The sequence below is a fragment of the Anser anser genome (assembly GCF_964211835.1).
Source record: "Anser anser genome assembly, chromosome: 27".
Taxonomy (NCBI): domain Eukaryota; kingdom Metazoa; phylum Chordata; class Aves; order Anseriformes; family Anatidae; genus Anser; species Anser anser.
In genome coordinates, this window is record NC_139748.1 from 6,914,923 (window position 1) to 6,930,218 (window position 15,296).

Consider the following 15,296-nt stretch of genomic DNA (forward strand, 5'->3'; position numbering starts at 1 on the left):
GGGAGCAAGTGCAGGGAAGGGAGGAGCCAGGCTGCTCGTGGAGATAAAAGCAGGCAGTGCTTCTCTGAGCCCTTGGCTCGGCCGAAGGGGCTCCGTGATGCTGACCTGAGAGGTGTGGGAAGGCGCAAGAGGTCTCCAGTGTCACTGCTGATGGGCCATACCGTGGCTCACGTCCTGTCTGTCCCCTCTCCAGGTAAAGCTGGTCCTCCCCAGCATCTCTGCGATGGCCTCAGGGAACGACGGAGACCCACCGGGGGCCCACGGACGCCGGGGCAGCAATGGGCGCAGGCTGTCACAAGAGCTCAATTCAGGTAAAAAGGGGGATGCGCTATTCGGGGCTGGGGCAGGAAGCATATTCATTCAGCCGTGGTTTTCTAGTTTGTTTGTTTGTTTTTTTCCTGCTGTTTCTTTGAAAAGATGGTTTTTCATTCTTCCAAGGGCTTTGCAGGGCTGGGATAATAAGTCAGCTCCGTCCATCTATGCAGAGCTGAACTCCTGAGTTCACACACTCAGAGCTTTTGGGAGATGCTTGGCGTTGGGCTGGCACAGTGGGCAGCGAGGGGGCTTGCAAAGCTTGCAGCAAACAGTGTGCAGGGAGCTGCTGAGAGCTGGGGTCTGCTGCCAGCTGGGTGCAGGCATGGAGGCTTGGGCGTGGGGTGAATTGCCCCAGCTGGCTGCTCGATGTGCCACAGGTGCTGGGTGTCATTTACTTTCCCTTCCGCCAACACAAGCGAGCGAAAGGTACTTGAGGTTTAAAGCAGGCAGGAGAACGTGCCGTGCCGAGCGGTTTCAGTCGTGCAGCATCAGCTGCCGGACCAAGTCGGGTCCCTGCTGTGTCGGGGCGGCGACAAAAAGTTTGGGGGTCAGGAAGGACAAGGAGCAGTGCCTCCCATTCCCTGTAGACCCCAAACCCAGAAGATGGTGTGATTGCATGGCCCACTGATGAGTGAAACTGGGAACTGGGCCGAAACGAAGCTGGGAAAAGCCTCAGCTCCCGTTTCGTCCCCAGCTGATAAAATGCCGCTGCACAGTGAGGTGTTCAACACGGGTGACTTCTTAACCTGTTTTGCAGGTGGACTTGTAAATAAGGCTGAGTCACTGCTGCTCTGTCAATACTGGAGATTAGAAGTTATAGCTAACTGTTTATGTATTTGAGTCCAGATCCAGCTCAGAGCTGGTTTATGGGCCTGGTTATGGTGTGTGTATTCTGGTACAGCCCAGGCTCTTCTCCATCTCGGAGTACCATTTGTTCTGGATCCCGCATGAACACATTGGAGGAGGGAGAAAAAAAAAAAAACCAAAAAACTGTCCTTCCCTTACCGAAGTCTACAAGGCATAAAAATAAATAAATTAGAGCAGTTGTTTACGTATGCTGATTTCCTGTTGAGGCCTATGAGATGCTGATGTGAAAACCTGCGAGAGGATCGGGCCCTGAACTCTAACCACACAGTTTTACAGTCACACTTCCTGTACGTTTGCAAACACTTACTGGCAGTACTGGCACCCGTCTGCTTCCCAAAAACCGGGGGTCCACCTGGAATTTGGAGGATCCCTGTGTACCTCTTGGGGAGAAGCCACGTGGACTCAGGTGGCAGCAAAAATGCACAGCTTCCAACATGTGCTATGGGACTACTGGGTGGAAGAAAGCTTTTGTCACCGGGTATTAAGCCTGGTTTTCATTTAGGGCTTGCTTGCCTTTTTTGTTTGTCTTTGGATGCATAGGGAGCGAAGGGATTTCTCTGCTGGTCAGGGATTTGAGTGTTGTCTTGATCCCTTGTTCTACCAGGCCTTGCTTAGGGCAGGGACAAGATGCTGGTGTTTCTGTGAGGCTGGGTGGCAACCCACACTTCTCGTATTTTTAGGGTTTTGTAGATGAAGGCAGGAGCCTTGTGGCAGTGTGTGATGAAGAGGAGGAACAACGTAATTCATGAACAGTCACGCAAAGGGGAGCAAACATTGCAGGAGGGCTGGGAGGCCCAGCACCAACAGTACCGAGCTGAGCTCAGGAAGTGGAGTTCCTAATTCAGAGAATTAACTCGTTAACCTTGCCCGACTTCTTTTCCCATCTGTAAAATGGGGCTGGTGGCACTTCCCTATTCAGACATATTGCCAGGGTGCGCACACAGCTCTGGGAACGGTTGGGATAACTGCACTGCGGGTCAGGTCAGGGGGATGTCCCATGTCAGGGGACATCCCATGGACACGGCTGTCCTCACACCTGCAGGTAGTCATGCAAAACGCAGTGTAGTTCCCCTACAGTGAAGAAGAACAAGTCCATATGATGCAAATACTATCTGTGCGGTCACACTTAGCTCCTGTATGGGCCACATTAGCTGGAATCCCAGAGCGCTTTGCTGAGAAAGGTGTAGGTGCTGTATCTGCTCCTACTGCTGGGGAAATGGACAGAGATTTGAAGCAAGGCTCTGCGAGGATGTCTGCTGTGTCAGGGTTGTGCCTGGAAAACCCAGCCATCTGACTCAGAGTTTGCAGTGCTAAACTGGCAACTGTTCTCTTACTCTGATTACCTGGGCTTTCTCATTTGCTTGTGTGCTTAATACTCACATAACAAACTCGGAGAGGTGTACGGCTTGGTCCCTAGTTGTTTATCTTACCTGTGGACTTGACATTGCATGCGAAAGAAGTGATGAATTGATAAATAGTTGCTCAGAGGTGTTAGTCATGCGTCTGTGAGTAGCTCCATGTCTTCATCTCCAAGACCACCTGCAAAATGAGTAGAAAAAACAGTGACCTGTCTGTTTAAGCCTGGGCTCTCATAGTTTCTGGAGAGCGACTGAAACCATTTGAACGTGCTTTTCTTTGCTCTGGTGCCCCTGCAGGTCCCATCTCCAGCACAAACAGACATTGAGTATTGGATTTCCCTGTTGAGCTGCATCTCCCATCAATATGAGATTTCCATTTAAAAAAAAAAAAAGTCATCCTTCTTATGGCTGCACAGGGGAATAGCCCTGCTCTGGAAGTGCCTTATGGCTCCTTTATTCCTGCCTGAAAAGGATGCTCAAAAAAATTGTTTCTAAAAACGTTGGTGGGCCAGAGCTGATGCCCACCCATCTCAGGCATCCCACCGAGCACGGGGCCCTGCCTCCCTTTGCAGTCCCAGAGATCAGCAAATATGGGACAGGTCTCAGCTTGGGCAGCAAAGTACCCGAGCAAAACCTTGCAGCGGCCCCCAGCCCCTGCTGGGGTGGCACCCCCTGAACTAAAGCAGGTTCTTTGACTCCAGTCCAGGATCTGGACCAGAAAATCTCACTTATAAATAGAGAAATTTCAATCCTAAAACCAAGGGCGTTTGCCCAGTAGCTCTGTGTGGTGGCTGTTTGAGGATCTCGCTCCTCTTTTGGGTGGGAAGATATTTGCTGTAAAGAACAGAGCAAGGGGAGTTGCTTTGTGCTGAGCAGACGCCTCTGGGGAAGGCAGTTTTTCATTTAGCTGTCTGGAAGCTCTGATCTCAGGTGCAGGACTATGCCAGCACGATGCATTTTTAAGCTGATCAGCCTTTGATCGTAGATGTCAGTGCTGATGACAGGCGATAGGTTACACGAGGTGCTGCCTGGCCTGGTGGAAGCTAGCTTAACTCCCTTAATGCAGATCCTGCTCGTCCCACACCTGAATTGCAACTGCAACCCCTCGAGGCAAAAACCTCCAGGGACTGTTCTTGGTCCCCTGAGCTGTTTTCTCCCTTGGGATCCAGTCGATGTTTCCCAGTTGGATATCAGTCTCTGTGCAGACAGCTACTGTGGTTATTGCCCGTCTGCTGAGCTCAAAAGGGACGCTGCCAGGCTGCATCTGTCACTATTGCAGCCTGTAGCGGGGCTGTTAAGTTGTAATGACATCTGAGGGGTGATTTTGGTGAGGCTGATAGTTTTTTCCAGCTGCTCCCCGGGAGATAGGAGCAGTGAGAAGGAAAGCAGAATCCAGGTGAGGGGCTGCTCTTGGAGCAGGTCTGGCCTGGGTGCTGGGGACCGAGCAACATGGGGTCACTGCTCTGCAAAAGGGAAGTGGAGCAGAGTCCTCCCCTGCAGCACGGGGTCTGCCTGATGCCGAGCCCCCCGATACTGCCCCAGGAGCCCAGAGATGCGGGAGGAGCTCCGGCCTGCTCTGCACTGCTGGTCCTGAGCATCCACGTGGCAAATCCCGATCCAGAGCCTCGTCCTTCCAGTGGGGGACACCCAGAGGTGGTCCCAGTAGGTGCCGCAGGTCAGCATCTGGGAGGAAAAGGGACACGTCCACCTGTCCTCGCGTTACTAAAAGTAATGCCTGGGATAGTTAAAAGCAGGGATTTTTGGGTACGCTTATTTCCTCTTTTGTTCTTGCAGTTTGTTTACTCTGCCTCTCACTGAAACTGTGACTCAGTCAGTTTCGTTTTCTGGTTACTGCTCCCTGCTTGGCTCCTGGTAAGGTGGGATTTGTTTACCGCCAAATAAACCTGCTCCCGCAAAACAAAAAACAGTCCCCTGAAAACACACCGGGGCTTGTCACTTCCCTTCACCTTTATTTACGTAGCCCGAGCTCCCTGTAACCCAAGTCTCTGCACGACAGCTCCTCTGCTGTCCCTGCGCCACCCTACCCAGGGCTGGGTCCATCTCCCTGGGGCTGCGCAGGGGCCGTGGGGATGTCACCATCCCGTAGCATCGCTGTGCTGGGAATGCGAGTGGCCAGAAAACCGTGCGCCCAGGCTGGTGGGTGGATGTGCCGGGATGCCGGGGCCGGGTTTTGGCGGGGTTTGCTGCAACGAGGTGCCCTGCTTGCTGCTGCGGGTCTGCCTGACGGTTGTGTGCTCCCGGTGCACCTTGAAAGCCGTCACCTAAAGGCACAGGTCTGTGGGGTCTTGCTGTCCTGCTGCTCCTTTAGCTGTGCCCAGTGCTTTGCACCTCATTTAACGTCTGTGAATCTGTGGTGTGCACGTGGTATTTCTGTCCCTTACATTTTGTGGATGGGCTTGTGGTATTTCGGTCCCCTATAGGTTTTGCAGATGTGCCCGTGGCATTTCAGTCCCCTATAGATTTTGCGGATGCGTCCATGGTATTTTGGTCCCCTACGGATTCTGTGGATGTGCCCGTGGTATTTCTGTCCCCCACAGATTTTGCATCTTAGAAAAGAAATTGGGAAGAAGGGCATTAACTGGACTTTAGAGCCGATTCCCCCAAATCCTGGGCTGCTAAACCAGTGCTGTAAGCCTGAGTGTTTCTCCAGCCAGAATACATTCCCCGGGCTAGCTGAAACCAAGCTCTAATCAGAGACACCCCGTGACAGACCGGGTACTTTCCCCAGGAGCTATGCAGTGCGTGAGATAAGGTATCGGTCACCATGGTACCTTTGGACTGGGATGCCTACCGGGGGCTCCCTGCTCCAGGTCCCAGCCGCAGCCAGACCCTTTCCCATCCCCAAGCGGCACAGGGAGGTGCTGCCCTCTGCTCAGAGGATCTGCTCCCGTGCCCCACGTGTGGTTCTTGAGCCTGAGCAGCATCCAGACGGGCGCAGGTTTGCCGCCGCCGCTCGCTCCTGACTCATTTCCTGCCTGAGCTCAGTTTTCGCGCGCGCTGTCGGAGCCGGTGACGTGACTGCCTGGGTGCCTGCCCCCGCTGAACCCCGAATACCTGGCGTGCCAAACCCTGCTTGTTTACGAGAGCGAGGGAAGGAAGCTGCGGCACCCAAACCCAGCAGCAGCCCCGGCTCGCAGCCTGGAGCCTCGCCGTGCCCAGGGCTCGTTGCCTCCACGTGGGTTCATTACCAAAGCGCAGGGCCTGGGGGTCCGCACACAGCTGTGTTCAGACCCATCGCTGGGCTGTTTGTCTGCTTGCCAGTGCAAGATAAGGAGCCACCTTTTTGGTTTATGGTTTCTGATTTAGTCCAAAAACTCATCTTTCTGTTCCTGCTGGCAGCCCATGCACAAGGCGCAAACCCTCCCCTGGCCTCGTCGCTGATGGGTGTAGGTGAGACTGGCAGCGAGCGAATGAATCAGCTAAATTCCTATCAGTTATTCCAAAATGACCAGTTTAACCTTTGGTCACCGTGTCATTGCTGATGCCACACAAGGGCACGACCATGGGTGGCATTTAAATAGAAATAACCCTGGGTTGTTTGCTGAGGGAGGCTTTTCTGCACTGATTGAGCTTTGCTGCCTCTTGGGGTTTGGGTCCAGGATTCCTGAATTTGTCTGTGCCGAGCGGTTCCCTTACAGAGAGGTGCTGCCATGTGGGGAGAGCTTGAACATCAGCAATGTGTGTGGTGACAGTCCTGTGTCTGGCCAAAAAAAAATGATCTAAATGCGGGCTCGTGCCCCTCCAAGAAACAAGTCTGGCTTCGAAATGAGCTTTCTGAGAACTGATCCATGTTGGATTGCTTTTGCGTTACTTTCTGCTGTTCACTTGTGGCTGTGAACCCCAACCAGTCCCCTGCAGCTGCAAGGGAAGAGGCAAACTTGGCTGCGTTTGTCACGTCCTGGGGGCTCCTGAAATGCTGTGCAGGCCCCTGGCAGGGGGCTCGGCTGGCTGCTGAGGGCAGCGACCGCCCGAAATGCGAGCACCGTTTGGGTGTTCACCCAAGGGAGAGGGGCTGGGGATGAGATGTGGGGCTACAGAGTGAGGGGAAGGATGCAGACTGCGATGGGAGGGCACCGCCAAGGATGCATGTGGAGGAAGGAGACGTTTGAGCAGGCCAGCACAAATTCAGGCTGGAAAAGAAGGTGTGATCCCTTTCCAACCTGGGGAAAGCGAGCAGGTGAGCTGGCCCCTTGACTTTTCTTTCCCTTGTCTCTCTCAGAAGACCAGGTGGCCCAGGAGACCGAGGAGGTGTTTCGGAGCTACGCCTTCTACCGCTACCAACAGGAGAGAGAAGAGAGTGGGGAAGAAGTGCCCTTGGACCCGGAGATTGCGGAGATCCAGCAAGAGCTGGGCAGGTAAAACTCAGGCACCAAGTGCACGCACATCCGCTACCCTGCCCCAGGCCAGGCTCCGTTACAGACCTGCTACTGGTCTTACTGGGAAGCCTGGCCTGCCTGTAATGCCATTTTTCCCCTGGACAGCACCGGGAGCCTGGTGGGGAGGCGCCTGGCCATCATCGGCGATGACATTAACAAGCGGTACGACGCCGAGTTTCGCTACATGCTGAAATCCTTGCAGCCCACCAAGGAGAATGCCTACGAGTACTTCACCACGATCGCCTCCAGGTAAGGCACCAGCTCCCTCGGTGTGGGCAGGATGCCTTTTCCTGGAGGAGGCGAGGGATGGAAAGGTCCCGCTGGGTGCAGTGCAGCCCAGTGAGGCCTTGCCCCCAGCCCAGAGCAGCCGCCCCCCCTGCAGCACACAGGCTCTGTCGGTTCAAGCTCCATCCACGTCCCTGCCTTGAGCTTTGTCCAAGCTCACCGTTACGGTTCCTGCGTTTTCTGCCTCTTCTCTTGCTCCTGCTGGCACAGTCTTCACACGTTGCCCCCTGGCCGTGCAGCAGCAGTCCTTGCTCAAGCTGTCTGGGGGCAGAAAGTCTGGGGAAAGTGGCTGGGAAGTGGGGCCAAGAGAACATCCCAGCTCCCATTCAGGTGTACAACCAGCCCCGGACCAAGGCGTAGCTGCTGCTGGTCCCAGCACCGCCTGGCTGGTGGCTGGAAGTCCTGGAGGGCCGGGCTTTTGGGGGGCACAAAGCAAACACAGCCCTGGGGAAGGGCAGGCGCTCGCTGCCTGTGGTGGTGCCCGCTTGGAGCAGGATGGGGCTGGCTCAGGACGTTGGGATGCCCCCAAAAGCCTGCAGCTGTCCGGTGCAGGTGATGCGTGCCCAGCTTTCCCACTTCAAGCACAGCAACGGGGTGAGAACTGAGATGCAAACACCTGGATAACTTTTTGCCCTGACTGCACCAGGTGCAGGCTCGTGTCTGTGTCCCGAGCCGCCTTACTCCGCAGCATTACGCCGGCTCCACCGAGGTGGTCGCGGATGCTCCAACCGTGCCTTGAGGGGCTAAGTCCTCACCCCTCTCCCTGAATTTTGTCCATAAGAAAACCAAGGCCCCGTGCACATTTAAGGGTTTGCCCAGGGTCCTGCAGAAGACTCCTGGCAGGGGTTTTCTGGGTCCTGGCCCCGGGATCTGGCAGCTCCCGTGGTGCAGACCTGTCCCCGCGCACCCTCCGCTCGGTGTGTGTTGTCTAACTGCCTCTCTTCTGTCCTCTTCCTGCTCCCCTCTCCTTGGGAAGCCAAGCTGCGCTGTTTTCACCGCTTTGCCACCCTGAGGCGGTTAACGCACCGCAAACAGGTAAATTAACCTCTGTCCCCCTCTCTGCGCTACCTGTGTCTTCGTGGTTCCTTCCCTCGCCCTCTGCGACCGGCTCTGCGGAGAGGAGAGCTCCCTTCAGCTGTGCAGGGACAGCTGGGGCAGCACCAGGTTAAAATGCAGCGCTTACTTTTCTTTTTCCCCTTTTTATATTTTTATTTTTGGTTTTATTTTTCTTTTCCTGCTGGCTTACCTTGCTGGAAACCAAGAAAAAAAGCCTTCAAAAAGCAGTCTAGGTAAATCAGTGCCAAACCTGCACACGGCAGATTTGTGCCCGCAGCAGCTGAAACTGGGATCAGGAACACTAGGACACAACTTGGATGTATTTTGGAGCCCCCCCCGGCCCCTGGGAGCATCAGCAGAAGGCAAGATCAGCTGTAGGTCTAGGAGGGGTTTGTGCACGAAAAGGGAAAATCCTGTTCCTTCTGCCCTAGATCTGCTCAAACTTCCTTACCTCCGGGTGTGATCCCACAGGCAGGGGATGCTGCAGGGTACCTGGGCTGCAGTTCCTGCTCCCAGCTGCACGTGCAGCAGCTTCGGAGCTTGCTGCAGCCTACGGCCTGGTAGCTGAAAGTGGCACCTGCTCCAGCGTGCCGGGGTTAACACCCTGGCTTGTGAAAACCCAGGTAGCTCAGGAGCTTCTCCACAGGCAGCTGGCGTGCCCTTGTATTTGGGTGCAGACCTGAGGGAACGATGGAATGGGCAGAAGGGTGGCAGGACAGCCACAGCCATCCCAAGGATTCCACCCCAGCAGTTCAGAGCCTTTAGCTGTGTGTGCAGGATTCGGAAGCTTCTTTTTTTTCCTACGACATCCCTAATCCACCTGGCTGAGGCAAACAGTGTCTGTGGCCGAGGCTGTGGTTTCTCTGCTCCGAAAGCACGTCAGGTTATCGAGGTCCGCGTGTTGCTTGGCCACAAAATCACCGCTTTGCCTGCGCGGCAGGGATGCACCTCGAGGACTAGGGAGGCGAGCCAGCCTCAGCAGTTTTTGGGGGTGATTTAACCAAACCCATCGGCTTCGTTTCAGCCTGTTCGAAAGCGGCATTAACTGGGGCCGGGTGATCGCGCTGCTGGGCTTCGGCTACTGCATGGCCATCCACGTCTACCAGCACGGCATAACGGGCTTCCTCCGCCGCATCGCCCGCTTCGTGACGGAGTTCATGCTGTGCAACCGCATCGCCCAGTGGATCGCCCAGCAAGGAGGATGGGTGAGCCAGAGTGGCCACAGCTTGTGCCCTGGTGGATTTGGGGGGGGCGAGGGGAGGCTGGTGGGCTCTGTCGAGGTGCAGCTGAGGTTGGTGGGGCCGGCAGCGTGGGGCAGAGCAGGAGGCCGGCCCAGGCAGGGTGCAGGCAGGTCTAAAGCCCCCTGCTAACTCTCTGTTTCCCGTCAGGTGGCTGCACTCGATCTGGACAATGTTTACATGAAGTACATGCTGGCGGTGGTGGCCCTGGTGATGGTGGGGCATTTAGTGGTACGACGCTTCTTCAGGCCCTGACCGACGTGGGGGCAGAGGCTGAGGGGTCCGGCCAAGCTCACTCTCAAACCTCTATCCTGCATTGACGTCTCCCAGGAGAGGGGGGGGATTTGAGAAACCTCCGGGGGGGAGAGAGCACAGCTTGGACCCGTGACCCTCCCGCTGCAGGATGCGGGGTCTCTGCCACCCACGGCGATGCCACCAGGAGCTACAGAGAGAGGCAGCAGGGGGGAAGGTTTGACTTTGGCTGCTTTAAGCCTCACTGTGCTGAGGACAGAGCATCACCGTGACCCCGGTAGCCTGCAACAGGGAGGCAGGAGAACAGGCTCCTCTGGAGGAACAAAAGCATTGTCGCGATAACGCCGGCGTGGGCGTACGTGTGCGTGCGTCTCATGTCTCGTCCACTCTGTGCTGTTCCTAAGACACTCCATGGGGTAGGCGCAGAGCTCCCCCGTTGCTGCTGGCTCTAGCCCAGACCTGCATTCGAAGAGGGATTCCAGCCTCGGTTGCTCCGAGCATTGGTTATAAGCCCCTGGAGGGGTGAGCCAGCATTAGAAAGCCGTGTGGTGCTTGCTTTCACCTTCCCCCTGCTCCTGAGCCCGAATACTTGAGCTTTTCCTTTCCTTTTAGCAAGCAGCCCCTACCCATTTTTATAGGAACACGGTGACAGGGGCACAACCTGTTACCTGACAATCGATGGCAGCAGCCAGCAGTGCTGGCATGGGCAGACTTTCCCTGCCCCAGCCCAGACCCCAAACCTGCAGCATCCCATGGCCGATGCTGGTCCCAGGGCCGCAGTCATACCTCGCTGCCTGCACCCCAGCCCTCGCAGGAGTTCAGAGGCCACGTGCCAGCAGGCCTTGGGAAGCAGCAGGTTTCCAAACACTAAAAAGCTGTGGGGTGGTGACTCGGGGGTGTGCAGGCAGCCTGCCCTCCCTCCAGTCTGCTGGCTGCTTTCATCCAGCACACTGGCACGTGAGCAGCCCCAGTACGACCAGTTGGTCCCCTTGCTCTCAGTGGGAGGCACTGGTTGCATCTCTTCCCTGCACGGGCTCTTTGATGTGTCCTCTTTGAGCCAGGGCTGCCACATCAGGGCTGCGGGGACAGCAGGGCACAGCACGCTGCCCCAGCAACCCATGGCTTTTTCAGCAAAGGATTTGACCTTGTTCTTGACTAACGCTTGAACATGAGTTTTGGGGGAGGCAGGGATGCAAGCAGGCACCGTTCAATCTCCGATCTTTCTGACTTTTACAAAGTAGGGAGAGCATCCCAGTGCGGGTTGCACGGTTTAGCTCTGTCTGCTCTTTTTAATCCAGGTGACTCTGTAAGGCTTGAAACTGTGACTGGCCCTGTCTGAGCCATTCCAGCATCACCGAGCTCCTAGAGCAGCTCAGCCAGCTGGGGGAGGGAGCCAGGGGGACCTCGGAGGTAGGAAATGAGCCGTGGACCCGTGCCTGAGCTCCTCTCCTGTCACAGAGGGACCCCTGGGCTGGAGCAGCACCACAGGCGTAAGCAGCCTGAGCCCGCTGCCCACTGGGACCACCCCACGATGGCTGGACCTTGCCTGGCTTTGCTACTGCAAAACGGGCTGGGGGACCACGACTGCCCTTGCTCGGACTCATCCCCTTGGCAGGGGGGTCACCACGGCAGGGCAGAGCCCAGCTCACCCGCACCCTGCCTGGGGTCACCACGGTGGGCAAACTGGGGACAGAGAGAGCAGCCCTTCTGCCCCACCGTACCAAAGGTGTTCCTGGCAGACACCTGGCTGTCGTGTTTTTAAAAACCTTCCTCTATCACCTCGCCGTGTCATTAATTCTTACCTTTGTCTTCAGGTGGATTTTTTCCTCAATGTCTCTCCCTTGGGACTACGTGTCCTATCAAAGCACAGACAGAGGACACCTGGCAGCCTTCCTCCTTGCAGCTTGGCAGGACCAGCCATAATTTTGTATCACTTATGTCCCTCACGTTCCTTTTTTTTTTAAACAAAAGAATGCAAACTCTTTGGCCTCTCTCCATATCCATCTTTCTGTGCCCATCGTTTTCTGCAGTATCCCGATCCCTGGTGGAGTGTCCTGGACTGTACTCCCTAAAAAGGCATTAAAATATTTGCTATAATATTCCTCTGCTATATATCTGTTTGGGTTGCTTCCTTTGTAACACTTACATGCAGAGCAGCACAAGCCTGCAGTGGATTGTCTGTGCCCAGGTTGTGCAGCTGTGCTGATGCTCTGTGAGCAGCTTGACACCCCCCCTACCCCCCCATAGTTTATCTGTCCCCTCACAAGTGCACTTCTTTGCATTTATCCACACACAGCTTCATTTACCATCCTGCCACCTGTTCAACTGTCTTGAGCAGATCTTGAGATTTCCTGACTCTTCTCTGGCACGAACCACTCTGAACAACCTAGTGTTATCATCTGCAGTTTCCTCTCCCCCCAGCTTACCTTCTTTTTCTGGGTGAAAACACCACCAGATGGAGCTTTTTTGCCACAGTGAAAATGAACTGCTAATTGTTATTTTCCTTTTCTCTTAATCGGTCACATTATTGATCTGCCACGGTCCTCTAGTTGTCTGATTTGGTTATGTCTCCAGCAGGACTTTTTCCAGAGGGCCTTGGAAAGAAAACAGTACATCAACTTTTATTCACTACTTTACTGACACACTCCAAGAACTCTAACAGATTGGAGTACTTCTGCTAGTACAGAAAGTCATGCTGCTTGTAATTTATTCTCATCTTCCAGAGAAGGGGTTTCACCTTGCAAACCAAATTCAGATGTAAGGCCATTTAAATAAAGGCAATTTTTCAGCTTTATGGTAGATGGTCAAGCCTTGGTAAAGTCTGTGATACCAGGACTGAGAAGGGAACTTTTCACATAGGTGCTGTACAAAGGGAAGTTTCCGTTTTAGGCATTTTCTCAGGGGATTTGCAGGGAGGATTGTCTCAGGGTATCAGCACGTTGTCTCACTCTGCCCTCACCTCTCCCAGCTTTCCTGGCACCATGGCTGAGCAGAGACAGGCCCGAAGTGGGAACGTGAATGGGTGGCTGCTCTGTAGTACTGCATCCCGTCACTGGATGGCCACAGCACTGCAGCCACAGCCACCTGGGTGCTGAACTCCCACGGGGGGAAAATCCTGCTTCCAGGCCCCCCTCTTTGGCCGGGTGACCGGGGGTTTGTGCCCCCAGAGCTGCGCCACACACCGGGCCCTGGCACGCAGCAGGGGCAGGCGTGGCTGGGCCGGGGCCTGACCGCTGCTGGGGGCAGGATGGGCTGGGGCTGCTGGACCCAAGGCGGAATAAGGCGAGAAGGCTTTGTCCTCCCCAGCAGATGATCCTCTTTGCAGGGCCGGTGGGCCCTCTGAAGAGCCGCAGCAGGAATCTACCTCAAAGCCCCACAAGGCAGAGTTCAGGGAAGGGCCTGGCCGAGGCACCGCAGGGCACCTGGGCGACGTGCAGGCAGCTTTAGCTCAGGCTGGCAGTGCCAGGAGCCCTTTTTACCAAAAAGTGCATCCCTACTACGGAAGTAAGGGCTCTAAGGAAAAAATAAAAAAATCTCAGAATAACCCCAAACATTCCCTGAAAGGCTGAATCAATCGGTTCCTTCTGTGGGGATAAAGACCTGATCAATATTTTAAAGCAGTGTAAGCTGTGTTTAAACAGCAACCCGGCCACGTGTGATACCCTGTATGAAAAGAAGCCCACGTAATGCACTGGATAGCAGGCTCTCCCTGTTGTCACCTTCCTAGCCACTATGGTGCTATTGGGGCATGGCTGCCCCCAAAGCTTTGGTTTCTTCCCCGGTGAGCAAGGGAAGCAGGGAGGGGAAACCCTCAGCTGGAAAAGAAAGGCAGGAGAGCAGGAGGCTCAGCTCTGGCCGCTCACAAGGAGGGGATTGTTCACTGGCTCAAACGGGTGGGAAGGAAAGTTTCAGCCCCTCTCAAAGATACCTGAATCACTGCAGGGTTTGGTGGTGACGTGGCAGCTGGAGCAGATGTGGCATTTGTCTAGCAGTGACCCAAGCTAGGGCTGTATGTCGGGAAGGTCTGGCTCTCTGTGATACCTGCACCTGCTGGCACCGGCACCTGCCTGACCCTACACTGGGTAGGGAAAGGAACCAAAGGCTCCCGCTGCTTCCCTTCTCCACCCAGCCCCAGGATCTGTTACTTTGGGATGGTTTCAGCATCGTGGTGCCTGGTGAAGGCTTAGGTGCACCCCAGAAGCAGCAACGAGGGATGCGGGTAGCGATGCCAGCCCCCAGGGCTGGAGGTGCTAGAAACGGGTGTGAGCCGGGGCTGCTGATCAAGGTTAAGGCCACGTGCTCTGAGACTCTGTTCCCAGTCCCTCTCTGCTGGGTCCCTGCACATGAAGGATTTCAGGGAGGAAACTGGGGCTTTTCTGGTGGGGATTTCTTTTGTGCCAGAGGCAGCCCAGAGGAGGTGCTAAGTGACACAGAGTTGCCCAGACAGAAAACTCTTCCTTCAATTTGAAGCGTGTGTTTGTGGGTGGGCAGGGAGATTTAATTCGTAAGGTTATAATGGGCCTATAAAAAGGGGCTGAGAAGCTGGAGGAAGAGTATCTCATTTAATGGGTTTATCCGAGGGCATGGCATATTCCCCCTCCGCCCCAGCTCTTTTCTCCTAGATGGAGGAAGCTGCCTGAGCTATCAGCTTGCTTGTCAGCACATCCCCTCCCTTACGGCCCTTCCTCACGCTGCGAGCCAACAACCCAAACCCTCCCTGCCAAACGCAGGGAGCAGCAGGGCTCAGGCTCCGAGGACCGCTGCCCCAGAGAGACCAGTGCCTTTGCGGTCAGGACTGGTGGCAGCCTTCTGTGAAGCTCTGTGTGATAGGTTTATGCATATACTTGAAGCCACGCTGTCTCTATTCACTCTTCCTCGCCTTTCTGGTGGCAGCGAAGCGCACGATGCTCCACACAGCTCCCTCCACAGCTCCTTTCTGTACCCCTCCAGGAAGCCCTGCTCGGGAAGAAGACGGGGTACATGATGGAGCAGAAAAGCACGCCTTGCACTGACTCTGGAGGAGAGGGAAGGGGCTGGTGCACACCTTTTCTTTCCAGTGGGAGGAGGAGAGGGAGGAGGCAGGCCACAGGTTGTCCCAGGGGCAGCAGGGAAGGAGCTGCGTGCAGACCAGACCAGCTTTAAAGGACAGACAAAGGGGCTGTGTGGAACATGGTGGCTTGCTTTTACCACAAAAGCATTTCTTTCACAAATATTCTGTTTTAAAGTGATGTAATATATACATATATATATATATTTGAAAATAAAAAAAAAAAGTACATGCAGCGCTTTCTGGGTGTGTTGATTGTTTTTTTCCTGGAAGATGTACTCCCTTCATTGTGCATTTTAGGTTCCTTTGCACAAATTTGCAAGAGCTATTCACCGCAGGCTCAGTTTCCCCATTAGTTTAGGGAGACCAGGCCTTCTTGTACCTTTTCTAACATAAAGAGCTAGGTGGGGAGAGGAACGTGCTGCTGAACATCGCTTTGCCATCCGAGACAGTACCATCAGAGCAGGTGCTGTAGGGATGA

At 54.9% G+C, this 15,296-nt stretch overlaps 2 protein-coding genes across 2 annotated transcripts in view; one reads left to right on the forward strand and one right to left on the reverse strand.

The window, feature by feature from the left end:
• Window positions 1-6,774, reverse strand: part of LOC310886945 (uncharacterized protein) — a 20,255-nt gene extending 13,481 nt beyond the window's left edge. Inside the window, exon 1 of the mRNA XM_083812233.1 lies at window positions 2,613-6,774. Within this exon, the coding sequence (XP_083668359.1) occupies window positions 2,613-2,632 (20 nt within the window). The 5' untranslated portion in view covers window positions 2,633-6,774. The remainder of the gene's footprint in view (window positions 1-2,612) is intronic.
• BAK1 (BCL2 antagonist/killer 1) overlaps window positions 1-15,051 on the forward strand; it is an 18,747-nt gene extending 3,696 nt beyond the window's left edge. The window contains exons 2-6 of the mRNA XM_083812243.1: window positions 194-311; window positions 6,781-6,916; window positions 7,043-7,186; window positions 9,303-9,483; window positions 9,667-15,051. Of these exons, the coding sequence (XP_083668369.1) occupies window positions 224-311; window positions 6,781-6,916; window positions 7,043-7,186; window positions 9,303-9,483; window positions 9,667-9,771 (654 nt within the window). The 5' untranslated portion in view covers window positions 194-223 and the 3' untranslated portion in view covers window positions 9,772-15,051. The remainder of the gene's footprint in view (window positions 1-193; window positions 312-6,780; window positions 6,917-7,042; window positions 7,187-9,302; window positions 9,484-9,666) is intronic.
• The last annotated feature ends 245 nt before the right edge of the window (window positions 15,052-15,296 follow it).